This window comes from Lasioglossum baleicum, chromosome 18 (assembly GCF_051020765.1).
Source record: "Lasioglossum baleicum chromosome 18, iyLasBale1, whole genome shotgun sequence".
NCBI lineage: Eukaryota > Metazoa > Arthropoda > Insecta > Hymenoptera > Halictidae > Lasioglossum > Lasioglossum baleicum.
In genome coordinates, this window is record NC_134946.1 from 1252467 (window position 1) to 1266653 (window position 14187).

At 46.0% G+C, this 14187-nt stretch overlaps 1 protein-coding gene across 1 annotated transcript; it reads right to left on the reverse strand.

Annotated features, from left to right (window-relative positions):
• Positions 1-459: 459 nt before the first annotated feature.
• Positions 460-5676, reverse strand: LOC143217823 (uncharacterized). Its single transcript, XM_076442464.1, has 2 exons — positions 4431-5676; positions 460-4016 (listed from the first exon to the last, which is right to left on the reverse strand). Exons 1-2 carry the CDS (start codon positions 5674-5676, stop codon positions 460-462), a joined length of 4803 nt encoding a protein of 1600 aa, XP_076298579.1.
• Between the last annotated feature and the right edge of the window lie 8511 nt (positions 5677-14187).

Below are 14187 nucleotides of genomic sequence, written 5' to 3' on the forward strand. Positions count from 1 at the left end.
ACTGAGCTTAGCGAACGCGGGCGTACACATCTGGGGTTACACATCTGGGGTTGTAATTTATGACGGCGAGGGTTCTTTAGAGTTGTATCTTGAGTGACCGTGAATATTCTTAGCCCGGGACGAAGTAAGTATTCCGAGAATTGCCGGATGTACAAAATAACATTTGGCCGTACCTGAGTGACCGTAGCATAAATAATCTTCTAATCCGAAAAACGGTTGGTAACGGCTATATCATAAATAAAATACGAAGTCGACCCTTAAGCTCTTTATTTCGCGCGGCAGTAAGGTTCACTGCAGATGCCATGGTTCTTTATGTTTAAAGGAGAATTTCCGTTAACGAATTTCTTGCGAGGAAAAACATTTCTTTGTGTAGGACTACGATCCGTTGCGACGGAACATGCTCCCCCTCGTTGATCGGTTCGATCGATCAATACAATATAAGACATTGACTCACTTGGTTTATGTTGAGACAGCAGCACTGGATGATTGTGCGCTGTTTGAATTAGGAAGAGGCGCTAGCCTCTTCACGTTTCGCGTGTACGTGCCGTTGATGGTACGAACGGTTACTGCCCTTATGATCCCGTCTGGCCCTGGATGAATTTGTTGTATTCGACCTAGATGCCAACACAATGGTGGCAGAGAATCGTCCTTCAGAAGTACAACAGTTCCGATGTTGATCTCGTGACCTCCCCTGGTCCACTTGGGACGAATATTAAGCTGATGAACATATTCTTTGTGCCATCGTTTCCAGAAATCTTGTTTGACCTTCTGGATATGTTGCCAAGTAGACAGGCGATTGGATGGCGTTTGGCTGAAATCAGTCTCGGTAATGCACGTCAAAGAACCACCGATCAGGAAATGGCCCGGAGTAAGAGCGGACATGTCGTTCGGATCCGACGAGAGAGGTGTCAGAGGACGCGAATTGAGAATGGCTTCGACCTCGATAACGAATGTAGTAAATTGTTCATGTGTGAACAGTTCTATGCCGACGACTCGTTTCATGTGGTGTTTAAATGATTTGACGGCGGCCTCCCACAATCCACCGAAATGAGGTGATAACGCTGGCATGAAATGCCACGAAATTTCCTTGGCAGTTATAAAATGATGAAATTTCTCATCCTTGGATAATGTTTGTTGAAGTGCGATTAACTCATTGTTCGCGCCAACGAAATTTGTACCATTATCTGAGTAAATGTTCTTGCAAATTCCTCGTCGCGCTATAAATCGTTTGAGAGCGGCAATGAATGCTTCTGTTGTCAAATCGCTGACGACCTCTAAATGGACGGCTTTAGTTGCAAAGCAAACAAAAACGGCCACGTATACCTTGACTCGGACTCGATTTCTGAATTGCCGCTCTTTTATGAAAAAGGGACCGCAATAGTCTATGCCGCTGGTCAGAAACGGGCGACCTTCGGTGACGCGCGCGGCAGGTAGGTTGCCCATAACATAATCGACGGGATTGGGGTTCATCCGGAAACACTTGATGCAGCCCCGAATGATTTGGCGTGTTGTATTTTTTCCGTCGATTGGCCAATATAACTGTCGTACGTCGTAGAGTGTGGCTGTAATCCCTGAATGATGGTTTTTCTGATGCGAATCTCGTATTATAAGTCTAGTAATGTGATGTCCCCGAGGCAATAATATCGGATGTTTTTGTTCGAAGGACAACGAGGAATTCTGTAGTCGTCCACCAACGCGCAGGATTCCTTCGTCGTCGAGAAATGGACACAACGGTTGTAATTTACTGGTGTTTGACAATTTTCCTACTTTTAAATCGTGAATGTCCTGAGCAAAGGTGACGGCTTGCAATAGCTTTACTATTCGTTTATTAGAATCCTTTATTTCCTTAAGAGATAAAGGCCCTGTGTTTTGATCCTTGACTCGAAAGCGTAAATAATAGGCTACGATTCGTCGGAGTTTGTGTATGCACGAGTATCGCATCAAGATCTCATCAGTTAGGATGGTCGAACTGACTAGACAGGTTACTGAACGCAATTCCGGTAATTCTTCATATTTAGTGAATCTTGCGGGTGGCCATTCCGTTTGCTCTTTTGAGAGCCACTCAGGTCCGTTACGCCAAAGCGCATTGTTGTTGAACTCGGCTGCGGTGATTCCGCGAGAAATAAGGTCGGCTGGATTGTCTGCTGACCGAACATATCGCCATGATTGAATATCTGTTTTCCGTTGGATATCGGCTACTCGGTTCGCGACGAACGTCTTTAAAATTGACGGTTGCTTGCGCAACCAACCCAAGACGATGGTTGAATCTGTCCAGAAAGTGGTCTTGTCGATATTGTACGTCAATGCATTCCGCGTGGTTTGGAACAAGGTAGCTAATAATACTGCACCGCACAGTTCCAGTCGAGCCAATGTGATTTGGCTAAGTGGTGCGACTCGTGATTTGGCACAGAGTAGATGAGCGTGAATGGACCCGAATTTATCAATTGTTCGTACATATATACAGGCGCCGTAGGCTTTTTCGCTTGCGTCGCAAAACCCGTGTATTTCTGTTTGTCTCGCGTTGTTCAGTTTCACCAAACGATTAAATTCGATATTGTTGAGTTGTTGTATGTCACCCTTGAAGTTCATCCATTCTGTGTGGATGTTGACTGGGACAGATTCGTCCCAAGTGATTTTTAAGGTCCATAGTTGTTGCATCAATATTTTGGCAACAATTGTAATGGGTCCGAGTAACCCGAGTGGATCATAGATCTTTGCTATGGTCGATAATATGGTTCGTTTGGTGATTTCCGTGGTTGCGGAAGGTTGAACTGAATATCGAATCGCGTCGTGTCTGGCGTCCCATGATACTCCTAATGTTTTCATGGTGGATTCATCACCGAGAATCTTTGGATGGATTAATTCCTTACTTAAGTTTGATAACAACCTCGGTTCGTTTGATGCCCACTGTCGAATATTGAGACCGCCTCTTTTCAATAGGGTGATTATTTGATGTTGCAACTTCTTCGCCTCCGCTAGCGAATCTGTACCGGTCAATAAATCATCGACGTACAGGTCTTTCTTAATTCGAGCCGCTGCTTCCGGAAAATCGCGTGCTTCGTCGTCTGCCAATTGGTGTAAGCATCGTATGGCTAAATAGGGAGCTGGCGCGAGCCCGAACGTAACAGTGTTTAATTCGTATGTATTGATTTCTTGGTGTGCGTCTCGCCATAATATTCTCTGGTAAACGCGATCTTCGGGTTGAACGAGGAATTGACGATACATTTTTTCGATATCTCCGGTAATAACGTACGCATGCATTCGGAATCTTAATAGTAGCGACAGAAGGTCGTCTTGCAGCGTGGGACCGATTCGAAGGGTGTCGTTCAACGAGAGATTCGTGCTTGTTTTGGCTGACCCGTCGAACACGACCCGGAGTTTGGTTGTTGAACTCGTTGGTTTTATGACTGCGTGATGTGGTAAATAAAACCCTGGTGCGTGCGTGTTAGTCACGCGTGTCGTGTGTCCGAGTGAGCGATATTCGTCTATCACCTTTGTGTATTGATCTCTTAATTCCGGATCACGTTCTAACTTTCGTTCAAGCGTTCGAAAACGGTTCAAGGCGCGCGAATATGACTCTCCGAGTTGTTCCCGTTTTTCATTGAAGGGTAATGCTACAATGTATCGACCGGACTCGTTGCGTTTCACGGTTGCGGTAAAATGACTTTCACAAGCTTGATCTTCAAGTGATCGGAATTGTTTAACGGCTCCTTCCTCGATTTCCCAGAATCTTTGTAGTTCGAAATTTACGTAGGTAGAAAGGGTTCGATGATTCATTCGTGGTGTCGTGACGAAATCACCTCCTAAGATCCATCCGAATTGGGTCTTTTGTAATATAAGATCAACGTTGGTTTGTTTTGATAGGTTGATTTGCCCTATGCTGAGGCATGACAACGCAGGTCCGGTCCCGAGCAACATATCAATCTTTCCCGGGTGATAAAAGTCTGGATCGGCCAGAGGCAAATTTGCTGGTATACGAAGGTCGGCTCGATCGATTTGATTATCTGGTACTGTCCCTGCGATCCGCGGGATTGTGCAAAACGTTAGTGTTCGTTGATAATTTGTTAATCGTGATTTGACTGTGGCGGTCACGAGGCTGCTTGATGTGGTATTCAATTGATTTAAAGCTTCAATGACTGCTGTCTGACGGGTCGTCGGTAAGCCCGATCGTTTCGCGAGTTCGTCCGTGATGAGGTTTGCATTGGAACACGTGTCGATCAGCGTACGGCACAATATCGGATTGCGATCGCGATCTAGTATATAAATTCGTGCGGTGGTTAACAGACCGTTCGTTATTCCGTTTGACAAGAAAGTACGAGTAGGAAGCGACAACTGTCTGGCGATTGCCGATGCTAGTCAGGCCTCTGCAGTTGGAATTGTAGATTTCTGGTCAGTGTGAAGTCGAGTGTTATGTCTCTGTCCACACATACGACATTGACCTCTGACGCAGTTCCCGAACTTGTGATTTGATTGCAGGCAGTTTTGGCACAATCTCGCGGTTCGCACAGCTGCCCAGCGATCGTCGATTGTCATATTCATGAATTTAGGACACGCGTAGGATTTGTGCGTTCGCGAGTTGCAGAACTTGCATGCTTGTTCAGAAGTCGTTGTCACGAATGTTCGTTTTCGAGGTACAGGTGATGATGAGATCTCTTTCGATCTCGTCGCGGATGTCCAGGATCTTTTCGAGGGTCGTGACCGCGTGCTTGTCGACGGACGGTGGGTTTCTGGCAACGCGGTTCTGACTTGGTTTACTGCTGACGCGCGAGAGCTGCCTTGATGCGATGCGTTACGAAGGTGTTTAAACATCGCTGTTGCCTGAGGCATCTGCGTATCCAAAAATGTTTGTTCCCAAGTTCGGCGCGTCTCAGAATCCATACGATCGATCGCGATGCTGATAATAAAGTCATTCGCGATGTCCTCCCATGATCGGCCAAGGGTTTGCAGCGAACGGATGTGCGATTGAAGGTGGTTTACTAGATTGTTGATCGCGTCGGGCGTACTGTTTGGCATTGCCGGCGTTTCGAGCAGTAGTGCGGTGTGTCGGAGAACGAGTGCGCGTTGATTATCGTAAGTTTCCATTAATTGGGCCCATGCTGCTTGGTAGTTTACCTCGCTCATTGTGAATGATTCGATGGCGGCTTGTGCTTGTCCCGATACCGATAGTCTCAAATAGTTGAACCGTTGTATGTCTGTTAGTCCTGTGTGTTTTTGTATTAGACTTAAGAACGCGTCTTTAAAGGGTAGCCATTTTTCAAGGCGACCGTCGAATATTGGAAGATTCATTTTTGGCAGATGCACCCCGCTTATGCTAGTCGACGTGGGCGGTGCCGGTGAATCTGTCACGGTTCTTGTCGATTGGCTAATGGTCGGTTCGAAACCTTCTAACAACTGTATCGCGTTAGCTAACGCGTCATCGTACACCGTGGTTACATCCTTGCGTTCAGTCTCGGTCTGATCGAAATCTTCATGATGCCCTATCTCATCTTGTGCGTCGTTGAAACCGTTGAATTGCTTTCTTAGACGATCTATTCGTTCGCGTAATTTTGTACGCGCGGTCGCGGAATCTTGATATTCTGTTAGCTCGTTAGTGAAGTTGGTCAAGTTGGATTTGAAAACACGTTGTTTGTGTTTGAGAGCGCGAATGCTTACGGTTGATTTGGCTGAATTAGCCATTTCGAAGAGTTCTGACTGGTATTTGTCACGTGTGGTTCCTGATCGGTTAATTCAATGTAACGTGCCTACCTTGAGCTGATCTGAACGTCTGCTGCCTTGGATGGACGATGTTGATTGTTGATGACGGCTAAGGCTCGTTGATTCCTCCAATCTCGTTGTTGTTGTTCGCACTGGATTGTTCGTACTTGCACTGCACTGTATTGCCACTAGGCCACCGGATCCGGCTCGAAGGACCAAATGTTCGATCGCGGAACTGCCGATTTCAAAATGTTCGATTGTAGAGAAATGGGTTCGCGATTGTTCGAATGTTGCCCGCCCAACTAATCTTAGACAACTATTTCAAATTAAATAACGGATCGTGTGGACAAGGAATTGACTGGAGGAATCGCGTTTCGTTCGAGATCTGTTGGTGAACTCGTCAGTAAGGCTAATCCAACAGATCCTGCCTTAGACGCGCGCAGATCAAACCGTGTTGATCTGTATTGTAGTGAAATGTGCTGATCGTGTATGCAGCAATCACGTGAGACGCTCAAGCAAGACTGGTCAGTGTTACTCGTTCAGAGATTCGGAAACGAACTGCTGAAAGTACTGGACGTTGGTCTTAGCGAGAGGTCGGTTAGGCTCCTCGTGGGTGGAGAGGTTGACCTTAGACGAGGAAAGGGAAGTAGAATCTATTGTAATGAGGGAAAGAACTGTCCGGGTTGGTTCAGTCAACTCGTCGTTTACCAATCAGGACACCCTTAATTGTTCAAACTTCCTTCCATGGTGACTGAGAGGCTGGTCTAGTCGGAAGGAAGAGTGGGGTGCTACCTGGTATGAAGGCAAGAGCGGTAATTGACGTCGCTCGACGGTTGACTGTCGCCCCTTGACCGTATCCTTAAAGAATTGAATGTTTAACCTTGGACTGAGCTTAGCGAACGCGGGCGTACACATCTGGGGTTACACATCTGGGGTTGTAATTTATGACGGCGAGGGTTCTTTAGAGTTGTATCTTGAGTGACCGTGAATATTCTTAGCCCGGGACGAAGTAAGTATTCCGAGAATTGCCGGATGTACAAAATAACATTTGGCCGTACCTGAGTGACCGTAGCATAAATAATCTTCTAATCCGAAAAACGGTTGGTAACGGCTATATCATAAATAAAATACGAAGTCGACCCTTAAGCTCTTTATTTCGCGCGGCAGTAAGGTTCACTGCAGATGCCATGGTTCTTTATGTTTAAAGGAGAATTTCCGTTAACGAATTTCTTGCGAGGAAAAACATTTCTTTGTGTAGGACTACGATCCGTTGCGACGGAACAGTGGTGGTTGTATGTGGTAGTCAAATGGATCTACGGCTGAATAAGTGAGTTTTTAATTCAATAAGTTTGTGCTTCTTCTATCGTTCGGGTAAAGTTGCCGATGATGTGGGTCCTCATCGATTTCGATGACTTTGAAATATGTTATAAATTCGATGTTTTAAATATCTTTTTCCTTTGAAATAAAGCTCATTGAAATCGGCGAGGAGATAGTATGTACATCGATCGATTTACAATTACAAATTTTTACAATAATATCGTAAACTAAAGCCGATCGACAGAAACTGTAAAGGGAAATGTTGTTCAGAATCATAGTATTGACAACATATCCAAAGCTTATCGAAATCGGATAGAAAATAGTACATCGATCGATTTACAATTACAAATTTTTACAATAATATCGTAAACTAAAGCCGATCGACAGAAACTGTAAAGGGAAATGTTGTTCAGAATCATGGTATTCACAACATATCCAAAGCTTATCGAAATTGACGAGGATTCACATCATCGAGAAACTTTTGTTCGTTGCGACATCGCGGCGTGCCACCGACACTCGGCTGCCGGCGCGCCGGGCTGCACGCGTCTAGCTCGCGCTCTGATTGGTCCTTGTTTTTCGTTAATAACTCGTTAACGAAGCCGCGGACGACATTTTTTCAAAGGAAAATGTCGCTTGAAATAACCTCAGGAACCTCCCATTTTCGGCTCCGGACCTAATTTTGAGACACCCTGTATACGATCCTTTTCATTTTTGATGGATTTGAAAGTGATATACACTCCGGGACAAAAAGATAGCACATCGTCTATTTTTCCTCATTTGGTACGTTAAACTTGCGACGAGGCGATACCTCGTCACGAACATCATCTGAACGGGAGCGACCGCTCGCACCTATATTTATAGATGTTCTCGACACCAGCGCGCGCCGATCACCGCCCAGACCAAGCGCGCGCCAACCGGAGAGCGCCGCAGCCGCTCGACCGAGAGCGGCACTCTTCATGGTCCGCGCTTTCGCGCGCTATATAAGTCGCGCCGGAATACCAAGCGAGCGGAGTCCGCGTGGTATCATTCGTGCCATCTCAACGGCATCAGATCGACTTCAATTCCGAGCTGAGTTTGCTCTCGGTCTCGCGTGAGTCAACATCGTAAGCGCGCTGTTGTTTTCGTAACGTAACGTAACGTGTCGCGTATTTCTAACCTACAATCAATCAACGACAGTACCTGCTCACGCTGCAGTACTCATAAACTGTCTTTTTCAAGAAATTTAGCATTAGCAACGCTCCTTTTCAACTAATTAACAAAAATTGAGGAGTCCGATTCTGAAGCGGAGGTGGGTCAATCCCATTCACACCATGACAACCGCATGGTCGGGGTGAAGAACAAACTTCACAGAGAAGTTAATAACAACGGCCCGGAAGTGATAACATCCGACAACCTACAATTATCAGCAAATAAGAAACAGAAAATCAGCAACATGAGCAGCCAACAGCTGAACACCGCTAAGAACAACGTAGCTAACGTGCCCACAGCAAACAGGTTTGAAATCTTTTCTACAAAAGCTTTCCAAAATTTTTCTGATACTACGGGACCAACGGTTAGTGATACAAGAATCAAATCAAAAACATCTAGTACAAACCCCACAGTGACTAACCTTGAAACGTCAGTTCGTCCCCCTCCCATTTATATTCGACTAGGAGAAAAAGAAGTAGTTAATTTCAGCAGTGAATTAGAAGCTGAAATAGGGAAAAACTTTTACCTGAAATATTTAGGAAACCAGATCAGACTTCACTTTAACAATATCCAGTACTTCTCAGAGGCTAAAAAAGCTTTTCAAAAAGCTGGTCTAAAATTTCATACATTCGCGCTTCCTAGCGAAAAACCAATCACGGTCGTTCTGAAGGGCCTTCCACCTATTGAATCAGACCAAATTATTTCTGAATTGAACCAACAGAACCTTAACCCACTGAATGCAGTGGCATTCAAAACCTCGCCAAACAACTCCTTTTACAAAATCACCTTCCCCCCGGGAACCAAACTATCGCAAATTAAATCAATCAGTTTCATATATCATTGTCGGGTTTACTGGGAAAAATACATAAAGTCCAAAAACTACACTCAGTGCTATAGATGCCAAGCTTTTGGGCACGCAAGTGCCAACTGTTTTAAAAACCCTCGTTGTGTCAAATGCGGATCAGACCATCAAACAAAAGATTGCAATAAGACTGAAGAATCTCCTGCTAAATGCGCTAACTGCGCTGGTAATCACACAGCGAATTATTCGCAGTGCCCAAGCCTGTTAGCTTACGTCAACAAAAAATCCACTCCTCGCGCGCCTCGCAGCACTCCAAATCGTCAAGCTATCCCCAACAAAATTATCAACCCTCATCAAAACCAAATAGTTAACAGTGGTCGCTCATTCAGTGAGGTAGTTAGGGGCCAACCCTCCGCTACGAATCCTATCTTCTCTACATCCTCGTCAGATTCCACCGAAACGGGGGAATTCTTCAGGGAAGCTCTCATGTTCCTCAAAAAAGCCATGCCTATCTTCAAGGCCATCCAACCCAAATTGGCCTCATGCGCCACTATGCTCGATAAGATGGGGGTTATTTTTGATGCTGCACAACAATTATTCTCATAAAACATTCACTTCCAAAATTCCTGGTAAAATTATGTCTTGGAACGCTTGTTCCATATACTCCAAAATTAGCGAACTCGAACTATACATGATCACAAACAATGTTGTGGTAGCCTGCATACAGGAGACATGGCTAAGCCCAGCCACTGACATTTCACTAAACAATTACAATATAGTGAGGAAAGACAGAAATGATGGTCGACCCGGTGGGGGGGTTGCCATCCTGATACATAAAAATCTACGATACCGTCCAATCCATCTCCCCTCGTTCAAAAACCTTGAATCTGTCGCGGTTAGGATGACTAGCCTCAACCTAACTATTATCTCGGCGTACTGCCCAAATCAAACTCTTGACCCTGCAGCACTCGATTCCATTTCTAAATTTGACACACCGTTCATTGCGGGAGTGGACCTCAACGCAAAACACACTGCCTGGAACAACAGATGCAATAACACTAATGGTAGAACACTGGATAATCACATAACTAATAGCAAATACTCCTTGATCGCACCACCTTCGCACACTTATTTCCGACCTAACTGCCTCCCTTCCACGTTAGACTTCTATCTAGCAGATACACTTACTAACTGTCAATGCGAGGTCTCTGAAGACTTGTCTTCTGACCATCGCCCAGTTCTCCTCTTACCAGATGTCAAACAAGTCTTCGCAACATCTTCCCCAGTAACAGACTGGGACACTTACCGCAATCACGCAAATCTAATAACGATCACCCCCAACATCGGTTCAACCAGAGACGTTGATCATCAAGTCCACGCGTTCCAACGTCACCTAAAATCCAGCTATTACAAGTCTACATCTTTCGTCAACACACCGAACAAATTTATATCGCCAGATGAAAAACTTAAATTTCTCATTCGACTCCGGAATACAGCAAGAAAAAGATGGCAACGCACTGCTAACTTAATTTCATTAGAGTATTACAAACACCTAAACAAATGCATTAGAGATAGAGTAAAGTTCCTCAATTACAAATACATCCAAGATGAAGTAGCTGACGCCAAAAACTCACACACCTTCTGGCCGGTTTACAGGAAGCTTACCAAAAAAGCGACCGTCATTCCTCCCCTTATGGACAGCTCCGGGACATATCATGATTTAGGAGCCAGTAAGGCTCAACTGCTAGCGGACCAATTTAGCAGGGTCTATGAGGAAGCGTATAAAGCTAAATCACCTCTCCAAGTCGTTATAAACAATACTGTTAGAGATTTCCACCAAAAAGAGCACTTCTCTCCGACCCCTAGTGCAGACATTGTCAGCTCCATTTCACCGGATAGCATCAGGGAAGTGGCTAAAGGGCTGAAGCGTAAGAAAGCGTGCGGATATGATGGGTTCTCACCTAATTTGATTAAGGAGGCCCCTAGGAAAGCCTACGTTCAACTTTACTATATTTTCCGTGCATGCATCCAGTTAGCATACTTCCCGAAGGACTGGAAAATAGCAAAAGTGATTCCAATTCCCAAACCGGGTAAAAACCATAAACATCCCTCTAGCTACAGACCAATTAGCCTTTTGCCCATTCTGGGGAAACTCTTCGAAAAAATCATTTACCAAATTCTGTATTCCCACATAGAAAATAACAACATCCTAATAAACTCTCAATTTGGATTTCGTAGCAAGCACTCCACAATTCATCAACTGGTGCGCACAGCTCAATTCCATGCACACCACATAAACACTAACCGTTACTCCGGAATGGTCCTCCTTGATCTGAACAAGGCGTTCGACTCGGTGTGGCATAATGGTCTAATAGCTAAATTAATCCTATTAAAATTCCACCCCAGAATAATCAAGCTGATCCATTTCTATCTTGAAAACCGAACCTTCTTTGTCCAGATCGGAAATAACAAATCTCAATTCCTGTTCATAAGGGCTGGAGTCCCACAGGGGTCTGTTTTGGCACCTCCTGTTCCTCCTGTTCATCAATGACATACCCAACACTGCTGATACATCCCTCGCGCTATTCGCCGACGACACCGCGATTCTGGCGGCGTCGTTTAGTCACCTTCGCTTAATCAAATTACTACAAAACCATCTAAACATAATAGTTGAATTCCTCAAAAACTGGAAACTCAAACTAAACAGTAACAAAACACAGGCCATCCTTTTCACAAGAAAACGAAAACATCTCACAAAAGAGCTCCCGCGCTTGGTTGTAAACAACATTGGGATCGAGTGAAGTAGTGAGGTCAGATATCTGGGTGTGGTTTTGGATGCAAAACTTAGATGGGGCCCGGCCGTTCTAGACAGACGAAAAAAGGCGATAGCAGCCCTGGGCGCTTCATCAGTCCTGATTAGTAATAAATCCAAACTAAAAACTCATCTCAAACTCTTAATTTTCAAATCATGCATTCGAACGGTCATCACCTACGGAGTGCATTTGTGGCACACCGCAGCAAAAACCCACCTTGCCTCCCTCCAATGGATCCAGAATAAGGCAATTAAAATCATACTAAGACTACCAATGGACCACTCCACGACGGATATACACGTTAAAACAGGAATACCAATGCTGAAGCAAGTCATCCATACTCTTATAAAGAATTTCAGATCGGATGGTCATCCAAACCCTCTAATCCAGGACTTGAAGCTATTCAGAAGAGAACTCCTGCCATATACACCAAAGGTGCAGTTTCCGCTGGATCTGCCCCTGGACGGACCGGTGACCTCATCTCATCTCTCATCTCCGGATTGTGCCGCTGTTGCCCCCGCCGGGGCACCCCGTGCTGCTGCATCCGGCGACTCCACGCCTGCGCCTGCACCTGCGCCCTCGGACTTGCCAAGGATCGGGGGTTTTCTCCAATTGCTGGACCAGCTTGACGACCTATAGTGACCGAACGTGGAGGGAGGCCACCTCTCCCTGGGAGCCGCCCGGCTTGGTGGCTGGCTGTCGACTCATGGAATTCCATTATATCGTGTATCGTATGCCGCGAAGCGTTGATGATGCAGTACCCTGCATGTGATGTCTATAAGTTTTTTGAAACTTTTCTTATACAGAAATACTCACGTTAACAAAACAATTTAAACCCTTCACATGTTTAAAACAACTCCACGCCTCAAGACAAAAGGATAGGGAGCACACAGCTCCAGGCGCCTTTTATACAATCCCTCATGTTCAATAATCAGGCTTGCCCTGTTTAAAAAAAAAAAAAAACCAAGCGAGCGGAGTCCGCGTGCAACCACTCCCGTGCACACCGGATCGTACGAGCCCTTTTCAGAGCTATACATCCGTCCAGAACGCAGGCTGGAAGCACGAGTTCCAGGAGACGACTCTCCACCGTGTCCCCGGCTCCCGGAGATCGCCGTGCCATCGCCTTGGCTGGACCGGACCCGCCGTGTCGGTGTGGTGGGCACGAATACCCTTAGGTGCCTCTAAGGTGCGTGCATCTGTAACCCGTCGCTCAGGTGCTTCTGTGTGAGGGTTGCGGCACCACTCGGCTCTCCGACCGTCCAGCACGGAGCGACTGGCCTCCGGCCCTGTCCGTGGGTCGAACCTCCGCGGTTCAACGTCGCGATTTGGTGTGGCGGCGGCGGGTACGAAACTCTCAGGTGCCTCTGAGATACGTACGAACCGTGATTTGTCCCTCTGGTGCTTCTGGGGGAAAACCGCGGCGCCTACGCTGCGTCGGGCCGTGACCTCCGACCGTATCCTGTCACCTCCCACCTCCCAGCGCAAATCCGAAGCGACTCCGCGAGGTCCCGCGCCGTCCGATACTGCGTTCCGTACCGCCGAACATTCGGAACCGTTTCCGCGAAAGCGTTCGCCGCGTACCGGTTAATTATTCATTGCTCCTGACCGCCTGATCGCTTTATAATTACCGCCGGATTATCTTTTCTGTTCGCCACTAGACCAGGGACGCCGACCCAGCTAACGAGTAGCCGTAGGCTCCGTCCGTTGTCAACGCGGTCATCAAAATATATATATGTTTTGTTACGCGGCCGGATTCGCCGGCCTGCAGAGAGGATTTTCTGTTTGTATTATACGTTCTTTCTAAAACTCGCTGAGCGAGAATAAAGTTCTGTTTACCCGATTTCGCCTTCACTTCATTAACGTACCTGTCAGAACCCTGGTCGACTCCTGAGCTACGGGGCACCGCGAAATCGGAACGTTACATGGCGCCCGAACAGGGACCTGTTTAAAGCGATCAGACGGTACGGATTTAGAAATAGGTTTCGTCGGTAATAGCGAGCGAAGCCTGCAAAAGTCACAGGGGATAACCCCGGTTAGTGTTTGTTAAAATCCGTTCTTAATTATGTACGCGTAGTTATTTTTACCTGTGTCGTTACTGTTTAGCGCATACGTGCCCGTAGTCCACGGACCAATTTGTTTATGTTCATATTTATGTAGGCGTAATTATTTATTCAAGCGCATACGCGTCTCTAGTGCGCACCGATCACCGAAACAACCGTCGTTTCGACGTAAAGGGACTACCGCGAGTTCCCAAAAATTTTTTTTTTTATTATTAACTTCCCGATTTTATAGGGAAGTTATTGTAATGACCCCGACAATCGAAAATCGATTTTTTAGCAGACTTTCACGTTTCATGGTCATTGCAGTCATTTT